The sequence below is a fragment of the Bubalus bubalis genome, chromosome X (genome assembly GCF_019923935.1).
Source record: "Bubalus bubalis isolate 160015118507 breed Murrah chromosome X, NDDB_SH_1, whole genome shotgun sequence".
Taxonomy (NCBI): Eukaryota; Metazoa; Chordata; class Mammalia; order Artiodactyla; family Bovidae; genus Bubalus; species Bubalus bubalis.
The window spans coordinates 39,968,698-39,995,753 of record NC_059181.1 but is presented as its reverse complement, the minus strand read 5'-3'; the positions used below and the strand labels follow the sequence as shown (position 1 = coordinate 39,995,753).

General features: G+C 39.9%; 1 protein-coding gene across 2 annotated transcripts in view; it reads left to right on the top strand.

The window, feature by feature from the left end:
• Positions 1 to 7,000: 7,000 nt before the first annotated feature.
• The window catches only part of MED14 (mediator complex subunit 14), a 60,004-nt gene continuing 39,948 nt past the window's right edge, over positions 7,001 to 27,056 (top strand). For both annotated transcript variants that reach the window (XM_044936961.2, XM_006042936.4), the window contains exons 1-10: positions 7,001 to 7,619; positions 11,563 to 11,589; positions 14,998 to 15,103; positions 19,578 to 19,751; positions 20,393 to 20,522; positions 20,957 to 21,085; positions 21,403 to 21,510; positions 22,268 to 22,400; positions 23,105 to 23,255; positions 23,755 to 23,866. In XM_044936961.2, coding sequence (XP_044792896.1) covers positions 7,411 to 7,619; positions 11,563 to 11,589; positions 14,998 to 15,103; positions 19,578 to 19,751; positions 20,393 to 20,522; positions 20,957 to 21,085; positions 21,403 to 21,510; positions 22,268 to 22,400; positions 23,105 to 23,255; positions 23,755 to 23,866 — 1,279 coding nt within the window. In that variant the 5' untranslated portion in view covers positions 7,001 to 7,410. The remainder of the gene's footprint in view (positions 7,620 to 11,562; positions 11,590 to 14,997; positions 15,104 to 19,577; positions 19,752 to 20,392; positions 20,523 to 20,956; positions 21,086 to 21,402; positions 21,511 to 22,267; positions 22,401 to 23,104; positions 23,256 to 23,754; positions 23,867 to 27,056) is intronic.

Genomic DNA, 27,056 nt, shown 5'->3' with positions numbered 1-27,056 from the left:
TTGTGCTGTTGAAAAAGGGTATTTGCTATGACCAATGCATTCTCTTAGCAGAATTCAGTTAGCCTTTGTCCTGCTTCAATTTGTTCTCCAAGGCCAAACTTGCCTGTTACTCCTGGTATCTCATGACTTCCTACTTTTGCATTCCTATCCGCAGTGATGAATAGAATATCTCTTTTTGGTGTTAGTTCTAGGAGGTCTTCTAGGTCTTCATAGCACTGATCAACTTCAGCTGCTTTGGCACTGGTGGTAGGGGCATAGACTTGGATTACTGTGATGTTGAATGGCTTGCCTTGGAAATGAACTGAGATCATTCTGTCTTTTTTGAGGTTGCACCCAGGCACTGCATTTTGGACTCATGTTGATTATAAGAGCAACTTCATTTCTGCTATGGGACTCTTGCCTACAGTAGGCTGTGCTCTAAGAAGAAAGACTACCTTAATATTGCGGTAAAATCAATGCTATTTATCCACTAAATCATTTCATTTTCTTCCTAGGCACACAGGTAGACTTGTATTTCCCAGCTCCTTGTGCTTTAAACAAGCCATGTGACTAATTCTGGCTAAAGGAATGTGGGTGGATATTAAAAAAAAAAAAAAAAATCTCTGGGTTACAGCGATTGTTTCCCAATGTTACAGACCAGGGTTCTTGGCCTTTCCCAATGAACAGAAATTGATCAGAGGCTAGACAAGAAATTCAGGCAAGGCTTTACTGGAGCTCCTACTGTAGCAGAGGGGAGTGAGGACAAACTACAGTTTTCCTTGCTCACTACGTGTAGTGGAGGCAAGCTTGTTCCTTATATGGGGTGAGGGCAGGGGTGTGCTCAGGGCTGGCCAGGGGGGTGGCTTAGGTGATCTGCCCATCTCTCACGTGGGGCTGTGTGCAAGGTTCCTGTGCTTTTGCTCCCGACACCCAGTTTTTGCTCCAGGCTCCTCAAAAGTGGTCATTGGTTGTTGTTGTTGTTTTTTGGTCTCTTTGTATCTTTGGGGTCCAGAATCTGTCCCAACTGTGCATGCACACAGTTGTTTTTAGTACCATGTAGTTTCTTTGTATTTTGTTGCTTGAGTAGAGGTGTCCAGGTGCAAGCATTGCAGCAAAGGGTCCCAGATCCCAGCCTGTCTCACGAAGATGAAAAGAGCCTGTTTCGCTGGGTTAATTGCTTAGAGGAGAGCCTCTCCATCAGGTACATTTTTACTGAACTTTGTGAGCACAAGAAATAAGCTCTTACTGTGCTAAATCACTGAGATTGGGGGGGGGGTGTTTGTTATGGCAGATTGTGTAAATAATACTAATAGAAACATTTTAAACTTTTAAAAATTATGAAATAGTTCAAAACTAATGAAAAGTACAGAATATATTAATAAACAATCATATCTCTGCCCCTGGATTTAACAGATATTAATATTGTCACATTTCCTTTTGGTCACTCTTCAAGAAACCCATTGGGTATGGGTGTGTTAGTTGCTCAGTCATGTCTGACTCTTCACAACTCCATGGACTGTAGCCCGCCAGGCTCCTCTGTCCATGGAACTCTCCAGGCAAGAATACTGGAGTTGGTTGCCATTCCCTTCTCCAGACGATCTTTCTGACCCAGGGATCGAACTTGGGTCTCCTGTGTGGCAGGTGGATTCTTTACCACTGAGCTACCCGGGAAGCCCAAGAAACCCATTAGATATAACTAATAGCTAATAACCAATAAAGCATCACTGTGTCCCTACCCCTTCCTAGACGTAATTACTGTTCTGAAGGTGGTGTCTATTATCCTCATTTACATTTTTTACTTTGTCTACAGTATAGTAAATTATGGAGTATTTTGTGTGCTTAGAAAAATAGGAATAGTATAAAAAAGATAGCTTTTTTCATTCCATATTGTTTTTGAGGTGTCTCCATGTTGGTACCTATAGGTCTAATTTATTCAATTGAAGAGTTATGTAGAAACATAGTAATTTACTTATCCATTCTCCTACTGAGAGACAGTTAAGATTATTCATATTTTTTTGCTTCTACAAACAATGTTGCAATGAACTTCCTTGTATCATCTGCCTAATATCATACAGTCAGGGGAGACCTCTCTGAGGATTTCTCATTTAAGCTGATATTGGAAGAAGGAGAAGGCAGCCACGTGAAGAGCTGGAAAACAAGTGTTTCAGGTGTCTGGAGTAGTGGGTAAGCCCTAACACCTTAGGGAATGGCATGTACTAGACCCACCCAGGGCAGTTACAGTGAAATGAGTGAAGGAAAGAGAGGCAGGAGGCAGAGGTGGAGAAGCAGGTAAAGACTACTGTGTTAATAGCTTTAAAGGCCATACTAAGAAGTTTGGGTTTTCTTCTATGTATGTGGAAAGCCATCAAAATGTTCTCATTTTTTTCTGGATTGATCAGACCATACTCACAGTATTGTGAGTTCCTTTCCTCAACTTCAGTACGAATGGAAAGTGAAAGTGTTAGTCTTTCAGTTGTGTCTGACTCTTTGTGACCCCATGGACTGTAGCCCGCCAGGCTCCTCTGGCCATGGAATTCTCCAGGCAAGAATACTGCAGTGGGTTGCCATTCCCTTCTCCAGGGGATCCTTCCAACCCAGGGATCGAACCTGGGTCTCCTGCATTGCAGACAGATACTTTACCATTTGAGCCACCAGAGAATGGAGCAGCTCTTAAGTGAATGCAGTTACTGCTTTTGCTCTCTGTTTTGGAGGAACTGATGATAATATCATAGGAAAAAAAAAAAACTTTTCAATTCCTTTCCCAGTGTTTTGTGCCTGAGGGGCAGCTGTATGTTTCAGAGTGAAACTACAGTTGACTTTTGAATAACACAGGTTTAAACTGCATTATATGCAGATTTGTTTCCAATAAATGTTACTACAAGATCTGAGGTAGGTTGAACATCAAGGTACCACAGATAAGGAGGAATTCTGGTTAAAGAAGGCTGACTATAAATTATACTATAAACTATATATAAATTATGGATTTTTGACCGCAAGGAGGATCTGTGCCCCTAACCACTGCATTGTTCAAGGGTCAAATGTATATGTACCAATTTGTCAATTTTCCATCAAAAGGGCTTAAAGGGAAATGTTCTCTTTTTTCTCCGTATTTTGCAATCAATTTGTTCTTTTTATTAAAATCAGATTGACTTCAGAAAGATCTAGCATTTAGGTTGATTTAAGAGCTGAGGATATATCATACTGCTAGTTCTGAATTTTATCTGCTAATTCTCAGATAGTTTTATCTGAGGTGTGATAGAATCTGGTGATGACCAAGTACAGAAACAATTGAAAATTGGGAATGAAAGAATTGGGCACTTATACTATTAATACAATGCCAAACATTGTATTGTGGGCTTTAAAATGATAAATTACACTATTTCCAAAAGTGATTTGGATATGAACCATTCATTTAGTATCTCAGCCAAACATGCTAATATTGTCTCTCCTTCCTTACTCATTTCTTCTATATTTGCCTGTGGCTATACTAATCAGGTTGGGAGGTGGGCTATCACTTTCAGGAGTTTTCATTTAAATTACCTCCCCAATCGCCAACAATTTAAGCAAAATACAGTTATTTCCCTGTATTTTCACCCTATTTTCTGTGAGAACTTTTCAATTTTTAAAGATATACAGAAATTTCATTAAAATTTAACCTGATGGATATGGGTGAAAATTTCTCTTTTTTAAAACAACCCCCATCCACCCATTAATCTTTTTTATTTGCAAATTGGTTGTAATTTCTCTAGGTAGAATCTTACTGCCAAATAAGATGAATACCAAGAGGCATGGTGTATAATTGTGTTTAATGTAGACAATAAGACCGAGTTAAAATCCTATTCAGTTCAGTTGCTCAATCGTGTCCGACTCTTTGCGACCCCATGAATCGCAGCACGCCAGGCCTCCCTGTCCATCACCAACTCCCAGAGTTCACTTAAACTCATGTCCATCGAGTCGGTGATGCCATCCAGCCATCCCATCCTGTGTTGTCCCCTTCTCCTCTTGCCCCCAATCCCTCCCAGCATCAGAGTCTTTTCCAATGAGTTAACTCTTCATATAAGGTGGCCGAAGTATTGGAGTTTCAGCTTTAGCATCAGCCCTTCCAATGAACACCCAGGACTGATCTCCTTCAGAATGGACTGGTTGGATCTCCTTGCAGTCCAAGGGACTCTCAGGAGTCTTCTCCAACACCACAGTTCAAAAGCATCAATTCTTTGGCGCTCAGCTTTCTTCACAGTCCAACTCTCACATCCATACATGACTACTGGAAAAACCATAGCCTTGACTAGATGGACCTTTGTTAGCAAAGTAATGTCTCTGCTTTTGAATATGCTATCTAGGTTGGTCATAACTTTCCTTCCAAGGAGTAAGCGTCTTTTAATTTCATGGCTGCAGTCACCATCTGCAGTGATTTTGGAGCCCAGAAAAATAAAGTCTGACACTGTTTCCACTGTTTCTCCATCTATTTCCCATGAAGTGATGGGACCAGATGCCACGATCTTAGTTTTCTCAATGTTGAGCTTTAAGCTAACTTTTTCACTCTCCTCTTTCACTTTTATCAAGAGGCTTTTTAGTTCCTCTTTACTTTCTGCCATAAGGGTGGTGTCATCTGCATATCTGAGGTTATTGATATTTCTCCTGGCAATCTTGATTCCAGCTCGTGCTTCTTCCAGCCCGGCGTTTCTCATGATGTATTCTGCATATAAGTTAAATAAGCAGAGTGACAATATACAGCCTTGACATACTCCTTTTCCTATTTGGAACCAGTCTGTTGTTCCATGTCCAGTTCTAACTGTGGCTTCCTGACCTGCATATAGGTTTCTCAAGAGGCAGGTCAGGTGGTCTGGTATTCCCATCTCTTTCAGAATTTTCCACAGTTTATTGTGATCCACACAGCCAAAGGCTTTGGCATAGTCAATAAAGCAGAAACAGATGTTTTTCTGGAACTCTCTTGCTTTTTCGATGATCCAGCAGATGTTGGCAATTTGATCTCTGGTTCCTCTGCCTTTTCTAAAACCAGCTTGAACATCTGGAAGTTCACGGTTCACGTATTGCTGAAGCTTGGAGAATTTTGAGCATTACTTTACTAGCGTGTGAGATGAGTGCAATTGTGCGGTAGTTTGAGCATTCTTTGGTATTGCCTTTCTTTGGGATTAGAATGAAAACTGACCTTTTCCAGTCCTGTGGCCACTGCTGAGTTTTCCAAATTTGCTGGCATATTGAGTGTAGTACTTTCACAGCATCATCTTTCAGGATTTGAAATAGCTCAACTGGAATTCCATCACCTCCACTAGCTTTGTTTGTAGTGATGCTTTCTAAGGCCCACTTGACTTCAAAATCCTATTAACATCACACAATCAGAATGTGTTAGAAAAGACTTTAAGGACCATCTCAGGGACTTCCCTGGTGGTCCAATGGTTAAGACTCTGTGCTGCCAGTGCAGGGGGCTTGGGTTTGACACTTGGCTGGAGAACTAAAGGCTTCCCTGATGGCTCAGATGGTAAAGAATCTCCCTGCAATGCAGGAGACCTGGGTATCATCCCTGGGTTGGGAAGATCCCCTGGAGAAGGGAACAGCCGGCTACCCGCTGCAGTATTCTGGCCTGGAGAATCCCATGGACAGAGGAGCCTGGCAGGCTACAGTCCATGGGGTCGCAAAGAATGGGACAGGACTGAGCAACTAACACTTTCACTTTTTGGAGAACTAAGGACCGTCTTGTACATCTTATGTGTATGTGACCACCAGGGCTTTTTAGCTGAAGTCAACAGTTTTCAAAAGAGGAAAAAGAACCTTCAATAAAACAAAACAACTGCCAAAGAAATGTTACCATTCTAGCTAACTTAGAAAAAAATGTTTCCTAAGGTAGCAGCATAGGGATGGATCTTAGGGAGAGTATCTACGTTCAGCAACTGTTACCTGTGGAGGCTGTAAGTGATCCTACTGCCTTTTAATGAGTACTAGGATGGTACTGTTTGTGTAAATGTGCTTTAGGATCACAAAAGGGAGCAAGTGATTAAGATTACATCCTCAGAAGACAGGTGAATTGTCTTCAAGAATGACTAATAATTACACAAGTGGACAAGAATTAGAGTATTTTAACCTTATTTACGTCTAAGAGTCATAGATAAGACTCTGCAAAAAGATATTTGAAAAGGGTGGTGGCAAATGACGCTTTTAAACAGTGCACATTAAAACCACCTAGGAAGCTTTTAAAAATCCTGAAGCCCAGACCAATTAAAGCCGAATCTATGGGGAGAGGAGCATAAGTATTTTTTAAAGTCACCCACTCCTCCATCTCCCCCGATTCCAACGTGCAGGCAAGGTTGAGAATCATGGCTTTAAATCAGAACTCAAAATATTAAGCGTGCATTTTGATCGGGAAAATGTGGCAGTAGGGCATAGAAAACGAACTGAAAAGTCCTTGGAAGGCAGGGCGGCTACTTCAAGAGCAGGGACAAGAAACAAGTGGGAGAATCAGTGGTAGAGGATTTAAAGACTGTTTCTGCGGTAGAACTGCCAGGTTTTGGGGGTAGCTAATGAGCTCAGCATATATCCAACTCCATTCAAGTTAAGTTATTCTGCCAGTGGCCCTTTTTCTACCCTCAATAATATTTTCTCGCATCTTTTCCCACAGTTAAAAAAAAATGACGAAAACGTCTCCTATCCCACGAAAGGCGCATGGGCAGACTGTGGGAGATGCAAAGATCTGAGACGTCACAAGCGCTCAGCCGTTAACAATTTCTTTTCGAGTCCAGAAACACAGGTCACAAACATCTGGGATAGGGTGTCCTCCCCGGCCGGGCTGCACCCACCAGGGGAACGCTGATGGACACCTCAGCACAAATCGGATCTTTTTAAACTCCAAAGGGCGGCGAGGGTAAGGGCAGGGCAACTGCTGACGTTCTCAGTGACAACACTGGCTCCGCCCTTACACTCACTTCCGGCGGCGCGCAGCCCCCGTTTCCGCTTTTCCCGCCCGCGCGCCGGCCCCGCCCCACTCCCACGCGCCCCTTAACGTCCCCGCGCCCGACCGCCGGGAGAAAAGGCACAGGTTGCTGTCGGAAGTCCCCCTTTGGTTCCCCTTCCGTTCTTCCTAACGACTTCCGCTTTGGGCCGTCAATATGGACGCTGCGGCTGCCTGGCCGAGCGGCCTCTGAACGGTTGCTGGGGCGCTGCTTCTCTGCGGCTGCCACCCGCTTCCCCGCCCTCCCCCCGCCCCTCGCTCCAGTCCCTGGAGCCGGCGGGCTCATCGCTACATGGGGGCGGGCCTCTGCGGCCGGCGTAAGGCTTCCTGTTCGGAGGCGGCTCGGCAGTAGTAGGCGGCGGCGGCGACTCCGCCCGCGCCCACTTAGGCGCGGTGACTGAGCGCCCGGGAGGGAGGTTCGAGGGCCGCATCTTGTACCGCTGCGCCAAGCCCGGCCCTGTGCCGCCATGGCCCCAGTGCAGCTGGAGAACCACCAGCTGGTCCCGCCCGGAGGCAGCGGCAGCGGCGGCCCCGCGTCAGCCCCGGCGCCTCCTCCTCCCGGAGCCGCCGTGGCAGCGGCCGCTGCGGCCGCGGCTAGCCCTGGCTACCGGCTGAGCACCCTCATCGAATTTCTGCTGCACCGGGCCTACTCGGAGCTCATGGTGCTGACGGACCTGTAAGTGCCGCGAAATCCACGCCTGTTCCCCAGCCCCCGCTTCCCGCCCAACCGGCTAAGGTTCGCACCTCCTTCTCCACAAGAGGCTGCTGCTTTCTCCTCTCCGCTGGGCTGCTTAAGTCTAGAATTTCTGAACTCTTGGGGCCCAGCGGAGGTGGTGGAGGAGGAGCTTTTCATTTGGGGTCCTGGAGATGAAGCAACCGAGACTTGTAAATTATGCACGTTGTTTGACTTTCCCTGAAAAGCCCATCTTTGGAATTTTTGCTCGATTTGCCAGCTTAACCTTATTGATGTTGGTTGGAAGCTTTTTAGCCCAGACTCCTAGTTTAGGGTTTAGGAATATATATTATTAGGGCGTTTAAAAAAATTCCCAAAGACAAATTGTGTTACAGCCTCTTACGGTACATTTTAAATGTAGGTTGTAATTGCTTCTGACAAAGTTTGAACTCAGGAGATGTACGTAAAATAATGCAAAATGTTGGATTCCAAGTTTGTTTTCCTGGAATGTTTGAGACTGTTTGAAGTCTTAACACATGTAGTGTAAGTAAAGATTTTTTTGGTAACTAGCCTGCTGTTATTGTCTCATGGGGTATGAGGGGAGTTTATAAACCACCAAGTTAGCAGTAAAATGCCTTGGGATATGATTAGAGTGTTAATCCCCTCAGAATAGGATCAGAATACACTGTAATGATTTTCAGGTGTGTGAAGAAAAGAAACTGAAATTTAGGGGTATATATAGTTGAATTACTGTTTAACATTTTTAAAATCTAGGTTCAGAGAAAGTAAGACTAGTTTTCAGCTAGATTCATTTTTATCTTTTAGTAGACTCCAGTGTATTCAGTTGAAGTACATTTGTATGTAGGTATGAGGCTGTGAAGTGTCAAAGTAATTTGTTGCTAGAGACTGTTAAAATATTCTTTTGCAGATGACTAATAAGAGGTTCCACTTATTCCTGTAAAACATCATTCTGAAAATTTTTATATACTTTATTGAGGGGGATGGAAAGAAGCCTACCCCTGTCTAATGAGGAAATTAAATAGCTGTCATGATTAGATTATGGTGGTATACTTCTCTACACCGTTTATTGTTGGCTCATATAAGAATTTGAGTAGCCATGAGAAAAATCTCATGTACCCATCCTATGTATAGCTATGGGAAAATGTTGAAAACTGCCACTATCTGTGGTGTGTAATTTGTATAATTTGTCTTTCCATAGGGCATTTGTAGAAATTCTTGGGTTATTCTGTTTTAGCACTTAGTTATGAAAAGAGAAATATTTATTGCTGTAGGATAAGTACATACGTTTAGTCTTGCACACTTTATATGAGGATAATTCCTACACTTATCTCTCCAGCACAGACCTCTCCACTGAGCTGCAGACCCTATCCACATGCTTTCATCTAAGTACCTAGTGGACATTTCAACGGACCAAGTCCAGAACCAAACTCCTGATTCCATTCAATCCTCCCCCCCACCAAAAAAACACTTTCCTATCTCACTAAGTACTCTCTCTATTCTTCCTCTGGATGCTTAGGCCAGGAATTTTGGAGTTAATTATTGCCTCCTCTTTCTTCCAATCGCACATCAGTAAATTCTGTCATCTCTGGCTTCAGAATCCCAGCACTTTTCAACCATCCGATCAAGTGTTAATCCTTTGCTCCTGTTACTGCCGTAGTTCACTAACTGGTACCTGTGCTGCTACCCCTGCCCCTCTATGGTTTTTCCTTCGTGAAATAGCCAGGATGATCCTTTTAAAACTTATTTTTACTCACAGCTTTCCCATGGTTCCCCATCTCAGAGTAAAAAACTTTTTATAGTCACCAGTAGAGTGATCATAAAGTTTATGGTCCAGATGAGGATGCTTTTGAACATGAAAGGTGGTGCTATTAATAACTATGTGAGAGCAACAGGCATAAACTGGGACTGTCTTGAGCAAACCGAGACTGTGGTCTACCTGTAAGGTCCTACGTGACGTGTCTTCTCTCCCTTACCGCCTTTGTTTAGTTGTTGTTTAGTCAGTAAGTCGTGTCCAACTCTTTGCGACCCCACGGACTGTAGCCCACCAGGCTCCTCTGTCCATGGGATTTCCCAGGCAAGAATCTGGGATGGGTTGCTGTTTCCGTTTCCTCCATTGTAGACCATGGAGAATTTAAGGGGAAAATTCACTGTTGTTCTTGATACATAGGTATATAAAATAACTTTTTTCTCGTTTGATTTGTGGTCACCAAAAAAAGGTTTAGGAATAAGTTCCTAGATCATGTATTTTTCCTTGTTCCTGGTAGAAACTGTCAGGATTAATGTATTAATATAAAACCAGTGTTCAAGGTATACTTTATGAGTCTGATTTCTGCCACATTTGATGTTTGTGGAGTGTTGAAAGTAAGGTGGTTTGTTTTTGGCCCCAGATTTCTAAATTTTTTTCTTTTGCTTGTTCATTTCCTCCTGCCCTTCCCTCACCCATGTACATGCTCTTATCTTAGAGTTTACATTCTGCTGTGATTTTTTTTTTTAAAAGAGATTTAGGTTCTACTTTTTAAAAACCTTTTTTAAATTGAAATCAGAAAATGCTAGAATCTTACACACTTTGGTGTAAATAAGGTTTTTGTGACTTACTGCACTTTTGGGCTCTTGCCCCAAGTGGTGGACTTGTCATCCATAAAGGAATTTTAAATAGATGAGGAGGAATTGGGGAGAACGGGATGCAGGCAGCAAAGCCTATCCTTTGTCCCTGAAATGATACCACCTCTGGCGGGAGAAGATCCTTTTAGGGTCTCTGGGACAAGGGGCAAGAGCTGAAACAATGATTCCTGTTCTTTCTGCCCCCGAAGACTCTGCTCTGCTCTTTTTCTCTCTCTCTCACACATGCATACAAGCATCCGTCAAGGAGTGTCTTCTGAGTCCTTCACAGGCATGGGAACTTGCCAGCAACTGCTTTTACTTACAGTCTTATCATAATAAGGCCTTAATTTTTGCTTCATCCTCTGATCTGCTGGCCCTTCCAACTCCTACTCAGTTTCTTTTGTCACTTGAATCATAACTTGAGCTTCCATCCCACTGTCTACGCTAAGAACTGTAGGTAACTGTAAGCCGGAGTTCATTTTAATAGTTCCTCTTCCTTGTACCGTGAATCTCTGGAGGTGGTTTTAGTTTCTCTGCACCTGTGGCACGTCAGTGGGAAAAGAGCATCTTAAATGGCTCAGTATGTGTTCTTCAAGAATGGATCCGATGTAGGGGAGGCTTTAGAGTTCAGGCTTTTGAATCTTGAACCGTGGAGAATGTGGTGATTCAGGAAGCAGATCAGGACCTTTCTAAGCATCAGTGGGTATGAGAGTGTTAAATGGTATAGTTTATCAGGGAAATGGTGACATTGGTTTCTGGCTGTCAGTACTGCAGAACTAGCAAAAAAGAGATCAACATTTTCCTGGAGCTGTTTGAAAATAATCATATGCATCTCACCAAGCGACATCATAATTGCTGTATAATCCTTGGCTGACAGTGGCCCTTTCCCATGCCTAGCTTAACCCACCATAACAAAGCATGAAGGGACTGGTGCTTGGAAGCAAGGTTCTGTTGAATCTAGAGAGGCTCACGACTAAGTAGTACCTTGTATTCATGACCATTTGGTCTTAAAAGAAGATTTTCTTTGACGTCTCTGTGATGTAGTGTGCTAATAAGACTTGGGCTTTTTTTAATGTTTGACGTTCGTGCAATATCTTTTGAAGAACTTTGAATGGAGAGAAATGTTTCTTTGTTAGTTTTTCCTTTGTAGCTATATCACTGAAAACTTAGAAAAGTTATGAGTGGAGCCACACAAGCCTATAGTGGCTATTTGTCCAGTTTTTCCGAAATGCTAAGGTATTTTAATAGAGTGAAAGTAAAGGCCATAATCATACTTTGATGAAGATGTGCATATATTTAGTCAACTTCTTTTTTTTCTTCTTAGGCTGCCAAGGAAATCTGATGTGGAAAGGTGAGTATGAAAAAAACCTTAAATCTGTGTTGATACATCTATGAGTGAGTGAGTGAGTGTATGTGAGTGTGAGAGAGAGTGTTGGGGGAGATATATGTAGGTATGGGTAGTAGGATTGTGGACCGGGAACCTAGGCCCAGAGAGCCTAGGGTGACTTCTCACAGCATTTGTTTAAGACGCCCCGGGAAGTGTAATTTCCGTATCTTTGACAGTTCTTGGTATGTGGCCAGCTCTGGACCTTGTCTTCTAGAAACTGACCAGGTCAAGTGCCTCAGGGGGTAAAAAAGATGCAGAAGATAGAGAACTAAATGGAGATAGCTGGTTGGTCATTTCTCATTTTCTGCAGTGATGCTGCTACTGCTGCTGCTAAGTCGCTTCAGTCGTGCCCGACTCTGTGCGACCCCATAGACGGCAGCCCACCAGGCTCCCCCGTCCCTGGGATTCTCCAGGCAAGAACACTGGAGTGGGTTGCCATTTCCTTCTCCAATGCAGGAAAGTGAAAAGTGAAAGTGAAGTCGCTCAGTTGTGTCCGACTCTTAGCGACCCCATGGACTGCAGCCTACCAGGCTCCTCTGTCCATGGGATTTTCCAGGCAAGAGTACTATTAGATATATTTGGAGAATGGACATTTGCCTATTGCTATTACTGATTTATAGTTAAGAGAATTTTGATTCAGTTGGAGTTTGGGGCTTAAGACATAACTAAATGCTAGTTCATTTCCACAGTCCAAGGGAACAAGATAAATTAAGGTTTGAAAGATATCAGGTGATGGAGATTTAAATTGTGGCTACAGTATAGTCTACTTGACTCTATCTTTGGCACTACTTACACTCCTTGGTTGATCTTTTTTTAAATACCAAATCACTTGGGTGAATTTTAGCATTGTTAGTGACTATGCTCCACCCCCCACTCCCAATGACCTTTTTGATAGAATTCGACAGAGATCGAAAAGATAGAGGTAAATGAGACCTCTACCTTGAAGTATACCTGTGTTATGGTTTAGCTGGTCCATTTTAAAGGAAGGAAATGAAAATCAGGATGTGTTCTGTCCACTCTGGGGTAGAAAGGGACACTGGGCCTTGGAGAACCAACTCTTGCTGCCTGTCACCCGAGACAGCGTGGTGTCAAGGAAAAAAACATGTAAAAGTAGTTTACAAAGGGTATGTCTCCTTTCCAGTAGAGGAGCTCATCTGGCAAATGGAGTTCATAGTAGACAAATATGTTTGCTTTGGGAGAAGAGAGGAGACCTCACTCCCTCTGTAAGCTGTTGCCGAGTTAAGAGTGAGAGCACAGAGGCTCCCAGCACTGAGGGACTGCAGATGTGAGTGTACATTTAACATTTCTGCATGTCCCAGTCCTGCCTGTGATGCACTCTGCTTGTTTTATCTCTAAGGATCCTTCACAGACACTGGCAAAGAGTCATAATTTTATCAGTGTCCTGGATTCTTCTCTTTCTACTACCAATAATCATATTGCAGGCTGAATCTTCAGGAAGCTTTTCAGGTTGTCTGTGGGCTATGTGTGCTCTTAATAGGAGCTAGACTCTGTGGTCTTCAGTCAGGATTATGTTGCAGCAGCACGTTTCATTTTGGTGCATTGCATTGTGGGGTTACTGTTGCAGAGTTGCAGAGGTATGGGTTGGATCTGTAGGTCGTTGAATAGCTGTACTAAGATTAATATGTTAGAGTCCACTTGGAGGGAGCTTGTGTCTTTCTGGGGCCTGTCATCAGTCCTGACCTGTTGAATATTTTTTGCATGTCTTAAGGTAAATCATGAAAGGTAGGATTATCAGTTTTGTAGCCGACATGAAGTTGCAAGGTCTAGCTAACATGCTGATTGGCAACATAAAGCTTTTGGTGTAAAGCTTTTAAGGCTTTATGAGGAAAGGATAAAAATACTGTTACTGGGAGAAAAAGCATTGTAGTGGATATAGCATAAAAATGGATATGGACAGACCTAGCTTTTATTTTTAGTGCTTTCTTTAACTTTGCTTGGATAATTTAATATCCAGGCTTTTCACTGAAATTAGTTTGGTAAGGAGTTGCGTAGTTAAGCTCTTCATTCAGTTTTATAAATCATGTTCCTGCCAGATGATAAATGGACCCTTGCTTTTGTAGAAATAATACAGTTTCAAGCTTTGGTAAGGGGCTTTTCACTTCTTTCTCTTACCAAAAAGGTTCAGTTCAGTTCAGTCACTCAGTCGTGTCCTACTCTTTGCAACCCTGTGAATCGCAACACGCCAGACCTCCCTGTCTATCACCAACTCCCAGAGTTCACCCAAACTCATGTGCATCGAGTCGGTGATGCCACCCAGCCATCTCATCCTCTGTCGTCCCCTTCTCCTCCTGCCCCCAATCCCTCCCAGCATCAGGGTCTTTTCCAATGAGTCAGCTCTTCGCATGAGGTGGCCAAAGTATTGGAGTTTCAGCCTCAGCATCAGTCCTTCCAATGAACACCCAGGACCGATCTCCTTTAGGATGGACTGGTTGGATCTCCTTGCAGTCCAAGGGACTCTCAAGAGTCTTCTCCAACACCACAGTTCAAAAGCATCAATTCTTCGGCACTCAGCTTTCTTCATAGTCCAACTCTCACATCCATACATGACCACAGGAAAAACCATAGCCTTGACTAGACGGACCTTTGTTGGCAAAGTAATATCTCTGCTTTTCAACATGCTATCTAGGTTGGTCATAACTTTATGCAGAGTACATCATGAGAAACGCTGGGCTGGAAGAGGCACAAGCTGGAATCAAGATTGCCGGGAGTTGCCGGGAGAAATATCAATAACCTCCGATATGCAGATGATACCACCCTTATGGCAGAAAGTGAAGAACTAGAAAGCCTCTTGATGAAAGTGAAAGAAGAGAGTGAGAAAGTTGGCTTAAAGCTCAACATTGAGAAAACTAAGATCATGGCATCTGGTCCTATCACTTCATGGGAAATAGATGGGGAAACAGTGGAAGCAGTGTCAGACTTTATTTTTTTGGGCTCCAAAATCACTGCAGATGGTGTTTGCAGCCATGAAATTAAAAGACGCTTACTCCTTGGATTTCAAAGCATAATTTCGTTCCCTTTGTGACCCAGTTAACTCCTATATAATAATTTTATATTTGTGAATATAGTATATATTAGTAAACAACTTTCATTGTAGTATAAAATTAATTATAACGTGTGATTCATTGCCTAAGCATTCTATTGGATTTATTATTCTGAGGTAGAAAATGAGGCATATGCAGGTGGTATGCAAAATGTGACAATAATTCATATTTAGATAAATATTTTAGGTGGGTTCTTTCATTGTAATGGTTGTAAACAGATTGATTCATATTTTAGCTCAGATGAAATTAATTGTGAAATACTTCTTCAAATATGCTGATTCATTAAGAGTTGTTTTGTTTTGTTTTAAAGGAAAATAGAAATAGTGCAGTTTGCTAGCCGGACACGCCAACTCTTTGTTCGACTATTAGCTTTAGTAAAATGGGCTAATAATGCTGGCAAAGTGGAAAAATGTGCGGTGAGTTAAACTTTCGACATTATTTTATATAAAATAACTTTTTGGAATGTTAACTTGTAATAGGCATAGTTTCTACTTTTAACTCTAACTTATATCTGCTGATAGGTTTTTGGAGGCATTACTTATGTGAGTAATCATTTCTGTATGATAATATATAGTATGTATCTGTAGAAACTTATTTTTTGTTTATGGACACCTAATCAGAAAAAAAAAGAGTAGACCATATCTGGAGACATTAAATATGAGACTGGATGTAAAGGGGGAAAATGGTTAGTTTACATTTGTATGATTTCTTAGAGTTTACAAAGTATTCCCTAAATTTTGCCTCTTGATTTCTTGACAACCCTTTGAGAGTGGCAGAGTCTGTATTCTCTTCTTATTTTACAGATAAGGAAATAAGGTTCCTTGAAGTTAAATAGCTTTTTCAGGGCTACAGAACTGACGATAGCATTTATTTGTCCCTTCATTTATTTATTGGGGCTTCGTTGGTGGCTCAGACAGTAAAGAATCCACCTGCAAAGCAGGAGACCCAGGTTCGATTTCTGGGTTGGGAAGATCCCCTGGAGAAGGGCATGGCTACCTACTCCAGTATTCTTGCCTGGAGAATTCCATGGACAGGGGAGCCTGGTGGGCTACAGTCTATGGGGTCGCAAAGAGTCAGACATGACTGAGCAACTAACATACTCGTTTATTCATCTGTTCATTCTCCAGACCTTTATTGCACACAAGGCATAAAGACATGGTGGATTGAGACTCGAATAAGGCATAGTCCCTGCCCTCAAGAAGCTCATGGTCTTTTGACTGTTGGGTCACTTTCTTGAATTCAAAAGGGTGACCTGTAGTGAAGTTTACCAAAGATGCTAAAATATGCCCACCACACACACCCCCCTCAAATGTTTTAAGCTATACTCAAGAAGGGTTAAGGAGTTCATATTGGAAAGAGTAATTATAATAAAGTGAATAAAATCCTAAAATGATGAGAGCATGTATTAATCCACATGAATTGAAGTTAGTTCTCCGGATCCAGCTCTGCAAGGTCAAGTAGCCTTCTAGCCACTGTAGGAAAAGTGGATAGATTCTCTAAGTGAACTTGACATTGATGCTCAGATTCTTTTTTCCCATTCAGTTATGTAATGACATTTAAAAGTTGTATCAGTTTTTATAGGTGCAAGTTCAGAAAAAGCTTACACTGGGTAAATTATATTCAGATCATTTTCAAATTCTGAATTTACCAGGTTTCCTAGATAAATTAAAATCAGCTACTCAGTGTAGAGGTAATTTATTTTTTGCACCTGACAAGCTAAGTTGAAATATTTTGATAGTAGCTGTATTTGGAGATTTATTAGGGTTTGCGTATTCCATAAAGTTTCACTTCAGAAAGAAATCTATAACACAATTGTATTTCTGCCCATGACTTTCTGAAATGTCTCCTCAATTTTAGCCCAGTGCATTTGGTATCTTCAGTTTCACTAAGTTCCCCTATCATTAGACAGAAAGCTTATGTGAAAATTGCTAAAGTGAAAGGAAAAGAGGTTATGAAGAAGTTGAGAACTTAAAATTCTAGAATAATATATTTTTTGAAAGTTAAAAGAAGACTTATTTCTAGCCACAGATTTTTTTGTCTCTAGGAGTAAGCTGATATCATCCTTCTATATAACATTGGTCAAAGAGGGGGTATCTTGTACCATATATTGAGTTTTTTTAATGGGGGAAAAGTCCTTTTATTTATTCATCTGTCTGTTGATTTCCTTGGTAAATTAAAGTTTGTAGAGAGAAAGCCTTTTGTACACTGTAAAACATAATTCAAAGAATACTTTTTTAAATAAAGATGAATATAAAGATGAATAAACTGGCTTATTTTAAGCTTATTCATCAGAAAGTTTACAATTCGTTTCATTGTTTTTGGAAATTTGGGCACCAAGCCTAATGAATCTATTTTGGCCAAAATGAAGAAGCATGGTATAGTATTTCTGAAAAGTCCCAAGGTTTCTTTTCAATAGTTAATTTGGGGTTATGTTTTCCTAAAGATATTCAGACTTTCAGTGAAGAATTAGGTATTACTGAAGTATATAAAATGCAGGTGTTCAATTTTTCAAATCCAGTGTTAAATCCCTAATTATACCATGGGTCTTTAAATTACCTGTTTGATACTACTGAGCTGTATGTTGATAAAATAATATCAAGCAAAATCTAAAACTCTTGGTTTTGATATTGAGCCATATTGTATTCATCTTTCATTAATTCATAGTATTTTCCTATTAGTTTTTTGAACTGGCTGTCACAGTAAGTCATATTCTGAATAAAGTCTCATATTGAACTTTATACATAACGTTTCAGTATTTTTTTGACTGTAGATACCATTGTGCTTTTGTCAAGAATGAAGTCCATTAACTGGAGAATTAGAGGATTATTCACATATTGACACTTGGTGTTCTCAACTTAATGATTATTTAACTAGACTCATTAGAGGTTCTTAATAGATAATGATTTTTAGCCATGCCAGACATATTAAGTGTTTAGCAGAGTGTATAAATACATGGTTTATAGAACTCTGACTAATGGTAAAACAATCTGTATAATGTTCTAGCTAAGAAAAAGAAAAATCTCTCTCCAAAGCAATATTGAGGTACAATTCACATACCATACAGGCTGCCCATTTAAAACGTACAATTCTGAGAATTCCTGGTGGTCCAGTTGTTAGGACCCTGCACTTCCACTGCAGGCGGCACAGATTCGATCCCTGGTCAGGGAACTAAAATCCCACAGACTATGTGGTGTGGCCAAAAAACAAGAATAAAAAAGTGCACCATTCAGTGGTTTTTAGTATATTGACAGATATGTGCAACCATCACCACAGTCAGTTTTAGAAAACTTTCAAATTGTTACCCTTTAATTGTCACCCCAAGTACCCCCCAGCCCTAAGCAGTCTCTGCTGTTTCTATAGATATGCCTCTTCTGAATATTTACATATAAATGGAATCATAATATATGGTCTTTTGTGATTGTCTTCTTTCATTTAGCATAATGTTTTCAAGGGTCTTCCATGTTGTACCGTGTATCAGTACTTCATTTTTATAGCTGAATTGTATGGATCTACTGCATTTTATCATTTTGTTTATCAACAGAAGTTGAAAGAAGCAGGATTCAAAATGGTTTTAAATATGTTCTAATCAGAGTAGAGTCATGCTTCAGGTTCAGGATGGGAAAGGGGACCTTGCTTGAAGGAGATTGATGCACAGAAGATCAAGGCCTGTTAGTTAACTTTAGGGTTGCTGTGTGGTAACAGTGTCTTGGTTCCTAATGTTAGAAGTTAGTGTTGGTGGTGTTCATAGACTCCCATTTTACTAGTCATGGAAGGTAGCATTTCTACAGGGTTATGCTGGGCTTCACTGAAGAGTTAGAAAAAACAGTTTTTGTTTCCAGCTTCTCTGATTATTGACTATCTTTGAGCAAGTGTATAGACCTCAGCCTCAAGTTTTTCATCTCTAAGGTGATGGTAATTAACTGTTTTTGTCTATTTCTTAGAGTTGTAAAAATCAAATAATAAGTGTGGGAATGCTGAGAAAATGTAGGGCATTGTGTGAGCCTGATGTGTTGTTAAATCCGGATACCATATTTTAAGTTGATCACTGATAAACTGGACCATTTCCAAGCAGTGGACTAGGGATGGTAAGTCAGAAATTTGGAGATATGAAGACTAATTGATATGGTTTGCAGTGTTCAGCTTGAAGGTAGAGTGCAGCTTCCCCTATTTGAAAGACACAAGAGACTTTTAAGTATTGTTCCAAAAGGAATTAGTTTTCAGCTTCTGGATGAACTCTGTTAGTTTAGGCACACTTGTGAAATGCATTGAGTAGAGAACTGATGGAAAGGTTTTCTGTATCAGGCATGAAGTTGGCCTAGATCTCATAATGGGCAATGTCACACTGAGTGTTTTATATGTTCTAGGCACTGTTCTAAAGGTTTCATATGCATAAACTCTTAATCCTCAGAACAACCTTATGAGAGGGAGAAAACCATCTCCATTTTATATTGAAAAAACGGAGGCACAGAGGGAAAGTAACTTGTCCAAGGTTACAGGGCTAATAAATTGCAGAATTAAAATTGAGACCAAGGCAGTCTGGGTCCAGGAGTCCATGCATTTATATCTACTTTATTACCAGTCAACTCTAGAAATCTGTAAGAGAAAAAGGATTTCACTCTATTTATTTTTCCTGACTTGTCATATGTATGTGTAATGTTAAGGATGGAGAAATGAATTGGGAAACCTTTTATTTAAATTGATAGAATATGACTGGTTTTAAAACTATTTCTTCTTTCCTCACATTACTGGAAAATTTTTTGATGAAATATTTTGACGTATGGAAAAGCTATATTATTTCTTAAGGTTTACTTTGTAATCAGTAAATGATACGTGAAGTGAAAGGTGGCTAGTTTTCAAGGAAGCTTAATGCGTTTACCTTTTGCTTTAAAGATGATCTCAAGCTTCTTAGATCAGCAAGCCATCCTGTTTGTGGACACTGCGGATCGCCTGGCCTCATTAGCTAGAGACGCTCTGGTCCACGCACGTCTGCCTAGTTTTGCCATCCCATATGCTATTGATGTACTGACTACTGGGTCTTATCCACGGCTGCCAACCTGCATCAGAGTAAGTGTGTTCCCACCGCCACCCACCCAAAAATTGAAGGCTTTGGCATTAGATTCTAGAATATTAATAAGTAGCCCAATCCCCCCCCCCAAAAAAAACTGTTCTGTGTTTTAAAATAAATACTTCATGTAGTTTGTTTTTTCTCTCATGAAAATTTGGGGGAGGGGAGGTGTTGAAATAAATTGGAGCCAGAACATGAGTAGCTATCAAAATGAGTTATGTATTCATTTAGGTGAGGGTGAACAGAATTGCAAAGGTGACATCTATTTCAGATGTGAAAATACGGCACACGAATTGCTTTTTGGAAGTGTTTTTTATAAAATTTGTTGCAGTTGTTTATTCACTCGGCGCTATTGTATTTTATACTTCTAAGAAGTGGTAGAAATCATCTAGTGACATTAAGTTGGTTTCATAAATAGAGCATGAAGAAGACTGTTGCATTATTATCTTAGCCAGGCGACTGGTGGAATCATTGACACTCTAATACATGATAGTAATGGTCACTATTATTGGATGTAGACTGGAGAAACGAGTGTTGAGATTCTCTCGGGTAAAGTAAGAAAGTACTGTGTTAGGGCAGGTGCAGGTAAAAATTATGTCTCTTTGCACATTATTTCTAAATCACTTGAACATTTTTGTAGGATAAAATTATTCCTCCAGACCCAATTACCAAAATTGAGAAGCAAGCTACACTTCACCAGCTGAACCAGATTCTTAGACATCGGCTTGTAACCACGGATCTTCCTCCTCAGTTAGCAAATCTTACAGTTGGTATGTGCTTGGAATATATTTTTAAAGAATTGACTTGTTAGAATATTTTTAAAATCAGCTTTGGGGAGTTTTATCTTTTAAAATATCATTATGAAGTCTTTACCTACAATTTTGGTGGTGTTTGAAACTGTAATTTGTGCCATATCATTTCACTGTATCTGGAAATACAGTGCTGGTATTTGAAGCTGAGGAGAGGGTGAGATCACCTGGGGCTATTGTTCCTTGATATTTAGAAGAGTTGCCTTTGATTTCTCGATGACCTGGAAGCTGGCTACTGTTAATGCAGGAAATACTGAATTGTTTGAACACTTATGAAAGAATCTTCAGTCTATTTAAGATTTCTTGTGAGCAAGACTAAAAGGTTCTAGGTTTTAGCAGGAGGAGGCTGCTTATTTTCTAGCAAAGTAGACTTCTTCTTCTTCTTCTTCTAAAAGCAAATGGCCGAGTGAAGTTTCGAGTTGAAGGAGAATTTGAAGCCACCTTGACTGTGATGGGAGATGACCCTGATGTTCCGTGGCGTCTTCTCAAGCTAGAAATTCTAGTTGAGGATAAAGAAACAGGAGGTAAATCATAAATACTGATTTAAATCATAAATATTGATTTAAATGTTGGATGTTTTTATGTTATTGATACATTCTTGCAGAATAATACATGTGTTTAACAATTTATCCTGTAATTTGAAACAGATTTTATGATAATCATAACTCCCTACTAACCACAAAGGTTTCAGTGTTTCTATAGTATAATCAGTAATATTGATAGATAATTTCAGTTTTTGTTTTTTTTTTACTTATTGTTAGTATACTCTTCCTTAGTTGGTCTATGACACAGTCTGGACACTTTTCTGAGTAACCACCTTCTTTTTTCCCGCCAATGGAAGATGGGCGAGCCTTGGTTCATAGTATGCAGATCAACTTTATCCATCAACTGGTACAATCTAGGCTCTTTGCTGATGAGAAACCTCTTCAGGACATGTACAACTGCCTGCGTATCCTTCTGAAATTTGAGCCCTGTATTTGTGAAGAATTTGTATCCCTCCACCCCCAACACACTTTCCTGGTGGCTCAGTGGTAAAGAACTCACCTGCCAGTATGGGAGATGTGAGTTCGATCCCTGGGTCAGAAGGATCCCCTGGAGGAGGAAATGGCAACCCACTCCAGTATTCTTACCTGGGAAATCCAATGGACAGAGGAGACTGGTGTGCTGCAGACCATGGGGTCGCAAAAGAGTCGGACACGACTAAGTGACTAAACAACAACCCCCCCCACAGCACACACGTTTCCATTTGCCTCTAGTCCTGAACTGGAGCAGCTTAAACTCTCTCCCTTACCTTTTCAGGGTGGAAATGGGGCTTGGGAACTGGCCAGTGTAAAGAATAATGGTAGATCTTTTTTTTTTTTTTTAAACCAAGCTTTTCATTTTACTGTTGACTTTGCAGGTAAAATTTTTAAATAATGAGGTAGAAATAGTACTCTTTGGAGAGAAAAAATTTGGTCTACCCATATTCTCTAAACTATGATGAATTAAGGGGTAACCTGGACCTTATGTTTTGTTTATATTGGTTCAAATTTAAATGTAAAACCTTTTTCTAAAATTATGTCACAAATTGCACCTCCTTTTATATACATCACTGGAGAAATATAATGGTCAAATTTTGGGGAATAGAGCATTTGTTAAATGAAGTTTGCTTATACTTCTTTGGCTGTTGTAGTAATATATTAGATTTGCTTAACTAGATCCATCAGATTCTTTCTGCTTATCACTTCAGTTAGAAGTGCTACATTCTCAAACTCTAATGTTAATCCGAGAACGGTGGGGAGACCTTGTACAGGTGGAAAGGTATCATGCAGGAAAATGCCTCTCCCTCTCAGTTTGGAAGTAAGTAAAGTTGATTCTGGGGTCATGCAATGACTGTAAATACTCTTTGTTCTCTTTGTTTCTCCTTTTTTCTCATGCATCTGATTTTCTGTGTATCTAGCAACCTGAATTTGTATGGTAAGGTCCCATGGTATCCTAAACCACGTAGGACATCCATAATTAGCACCTTTCTTAGAGGCATGTTTTAAATATGTAGATATTTGTCTGTTTGTACTAAAACTTACTATTCTTAAAAGATTAGATTACTCTGGCTTCAAACCAGATTGCTAAAAGACCAGTAGGTTAAATTACTGGGTATCATTTTTTAAAAATCCTTGCCAGTCACAGTGTTATATTTTGAATTGTACTTTTTACAAACTTTTGGGTAAGGTCTTATAATCCTCTTCTCCATTTGAACTTTGCTTGGTTTTCATTTTCTGTAAAGGAATCAGAGGTGAATAGGCACCACTTAGAGACAGTTTGTTTTGTTTGGGGATTTTTTATGTGTATATGTGTTTTTAATTCTCTGTGTGTTTTTTTTAATGTAGTAGATCATATTGTGTTGGATTACAGAATAGCTGTCTTCCCAATATTAATATTCCCTCAACAAAGAGTGAGTGCCTGCCATGTTCTAGACTTTGGATAAGGTGCACAGTAGACTCTCTTTTATTCCAGAAGTTAACAGATTGTTGGAAAAAATTCTTAATATTCTTTTTTCTCTTTAGTCAACAGGTTCTTGGGAGAAAAACAGGGACAGCATCTGTTCACAAAGTTACAATTAAAATTGATGAGAATGATGCCTCCAAGCCTTTACAGATTTTTCATGATCCTCCTTTGCCAGCTTCTGATTCCAAATTAGTAGAAAGAGCCATGAAGGTAAAAGAACTTAATATATTTTAATATTGGCTTGATTAAATGAATATAACGTAACTTATCATTTCTAATTAAGCTTTTAGCACAAATTCTTTAAAATACCTAATGGTTCCTAAAACCCTTTATGAAACTTATTTTAAATGAATGTTATGCTGATAGGTTTGTTGTGGTTGTTTTAACATCTAATATGGTAAGGTATAATTTTTAAGATATTCTTTCAAATTTTGTAATTTAGATCAGATAACCATTTTAATTTTTGTTAAGATCTGCCATTTAATCACTGTGATAACTATGATTAACAGTGTCTTGATCTATACTTGCCAGATGTTAACTATAGCCTTTAAGCTATCAATACCATTGTTTAAGTTTGCTTTCTTTTATTGGTTAACACTTCATCAGTGTGATTCTAAAAGGAAGTATCTTGAAGCATAGTAATCTACTGTCAGACTTTTAAAGTAAAAATGTTCGAATTGTACATACGATTCTGTTCTTGTTTATGCAGATTGATCATTTATCAATAGAAAAACTCCTGATTGACAGTGTCCATGCACGAGCTCATCAGAAGCTTCAGGAACTGAAGGCCATTCTTAGAGGCGTCAATGCTAATGAAAACTGTAGGTTCTTTTAAAGTGACATTTCTGGGGCTTTCCAGGTGGCCCTAGCGGTAAAGAATCCGGCTGCCGATGGGGGAGGCATAAAGAGATGTGGGTTCAATCCCTAGGTAGGAAAGATCCCCTGGAGGGAGGGCATGGCAACCCACTCCAGTATTCTTACCGGGAGAATCCCATGCACAGAGGAGCTTAATGGGAAGCAACTTAGCATGCATGTCTTTCTTTTGTTTAAATTAGCATCTGCTTTTATTTTATGAAGAGTCTTTTTTAAAATGACTTTTTTCCCTAATGTATTGATTTTGTTGTAAAAGCTGGGCATTTCTGCCTTTTAATTTATGATCTATCAAGCTTGTCCTAATTTTCCCCTTTCTTCTTTCTCCTTTAGCTTGACCTTATTTTTGAAATGTATGCATATTGACTCTCCTTAAAACTTCCCTTTTGAAACAGAACCTGACTTAACATTTTAATATGAATCTCATTCTTCTAATTTTTCTTTTAAAAGGTTAATAAGGCAGCTTTGCAAATATTTATAATGTGTTTATAAAATATGCCTCTTTGAAATGAAGCTAAATTTATCCCATGTCTTCAAAAAAATTTTTTGAATTGTTAATATATCAACAGTTCAAAATAAGAAATACAGGTGTACACACCGTGAAAAATCTTCTAATTACCTAGTATATTCAGAGCGTTAGGAGACGAACGGTCAGTCATTTAGAAAGTAAGTGTTTTCATTCTAGGAATACAGTTTCCAGTATCATGATGAGAACATTTACTATCCCAATGCCAATTATTTTTGACTGGTATTACCTTGTGCCCACAGTATTTTCACAATCTTAATTTTTCTAATTTTAATTTCAATTTTTTCAAAATAATATCGAAAATTGGGGTTTGTGATCTTTTGATAGGCTCTGGTTTACTTTAGTGTCATGTGTAAACAAGGCTTAGTAAGTTAAAAAAACTCAGCATGATTGCCTGAGGGCTATTTAAATTACTTTGAAAAATGGACTCTGAAAATGTGTTTACCCGGGAATAATTTTGTGTATTTTTCAAGGAAGTTGTGAAGATTTTTCTTTAGCACTTTGTAGTGATATCACTGCTTGAGTAGTCAGAAGATGTTGGTATAGCTCTTCATGTGCTCTTGAACAAGTCACTTAAATTCTTTGGGCCTCATTGTCCTCATCTGTATTTGAGGGTGTTACTCCAGGCTCTTCCTGGATCTCTGATTCTAGTAGGAGTGTACTCTAGCAGTGGTTTTCAAGCCCCGGGAGTCTGTTGAGTCCTCAGTGTTAGAGAAGGGTGCTTTGGAGACTTAAGTTTTGAAGGAGAGGGAGGATCTTGCATGTGAGGTTGGGCCCCTCAGCCTTACTTGAATCAGAGCAGTTCTGGAAATGAGGAAAAGGTCTGCTGACCCACCATTTTAGGACATATGCTTTAAGTTTTGTTTTTTTTTTTAATAATTTTTTTTAATTTTATTTTTTAACTTTACAATATTGTATTGGTTTTGCCATATATCAACCTGAATCTGCCACAGGTATGCACGTGTTCCCATCCTGAACCCTCCTCCCTCCTCAAGTTTTTTTTTTTTAATTCATGTTCATGCGTTTATACACAGTGTAACCTCACTTGATCGCTTTTGTGATGGGAAAGCATGCTTTAGTCAGATCCTTTGCTGGGACGAGGGGCCATAGTCTGTTCTGGGAATCCCTTAGTGCAGTCACCCTTCATTAGCTGTCTTTTCTTCCAGCTCCTCACTAGGATACACCGAGGAAATTAGTCGCTCGGAGAATGGAGCATTTCAAGAAAGGGCTAAGAGAGAGCACAGACTGCAGGTTTTGGATAGCCCAAGGGGTAGTGTGTGGTTTCTTGAGGGTGGGAGATAGGGGTGAGATAGTCTTAGGGGAGAGTAGGCAAGACTTTTGGAGAGAAATTTTTAAAAGGCAGTGTAAGGCACTAAAGGTAACTTGTCCTGCGGCCCCTTCTCAGCAGCACCTGACTCGAGGAAGTCAGGGTGCTCTCCCTCGAGTTGTCCTCTGTCAGCGCCAGATTCAGGGTCTCAAGATCAGTTTCAGAAGCTGTGAACCACACACAGCAATTCCTAATGGGCCTTAATTGCTTCTCTTAGTTTTCCCACTTTATATTACTGTCTATTGGTCCATTCTTCTTGTCCTCAATAAACAGGGAGAAATGAAAAAGGAGATGTGTGTATATTCCTGCTGCAGGAAAAAGTAGTGTGTAGCCTGGTTATCTTTCACAGCCTTTAATTGTCTCTTTATAAGTTTCTCTGTTAAAACCTGTTGCCTTTAAATGCTCAGGGCCTTATGTGTTTTATCAGTATTTTCTGTAAAGAAAAATACACTGGCAACCATAAAATATGTTCAGAGATACATATGAACATATTTTTTATTAATATCTTTTGGACTGTGTTCTCTGTATTCTTCTCTGATTCCCTGTTGTTTCAAAAATATTTAATTTTGTTAATTAGATTGAAATTATAATTGTTAATCCCAATTGTCAAGAGTTAGTTATACTCCATTACTACACTTGAAAAATAGTTTTGCTTTAAAGAATACCTTCCTATCCTGTTAGGATTTAAGACCTACAGATGTGTTTTAAAAATCAGCAAGTCTGCTTCAAGTCTGTAAGCACTTTTAAAATTTTTCACGCTAACCTGAATATAGAATATTGTAAAAGATATTCCTGTTTGTGCCTTTTTGTCCTGTTTTTTTGTTTATTTGTTTTAGGTGAGAGTTAAGCTGGACCCACATGTTAAAGATTTGTATCCAAATACATTAGATATACTTGAAAGCAGTTAGTTTTCATCTGATTAAATATGTTTCCTGCAATCTTTTTTGCTTTAGTAATTTGCATAGACAGTACCAATGGCAACACCTCCCATTTTACTTGTTGCAGATTATATAGTGGGAGGTTTTGGTTTTTTCCTTTGGTTCAGAAAGGAATACAGATAATGTATATTATTGAGCGCTTTGCTTTTCAAAGCACTCTTACAAGCTTGTCATTGCTTCTTCCTGAGAACCCATGGTGTGGACAGGAAGATGTCTTTGCCCTTCTTTAATGAAGTAGCATAGAGAAGTCACTCCTGGTGAAAGGCTGAGCCTACATTACCACTCTCCTCACTGCCTGCCTGCCTTCTGCACTGTAGTTTTAGAGGAACGTGGTAACCAGGAAAGCATAT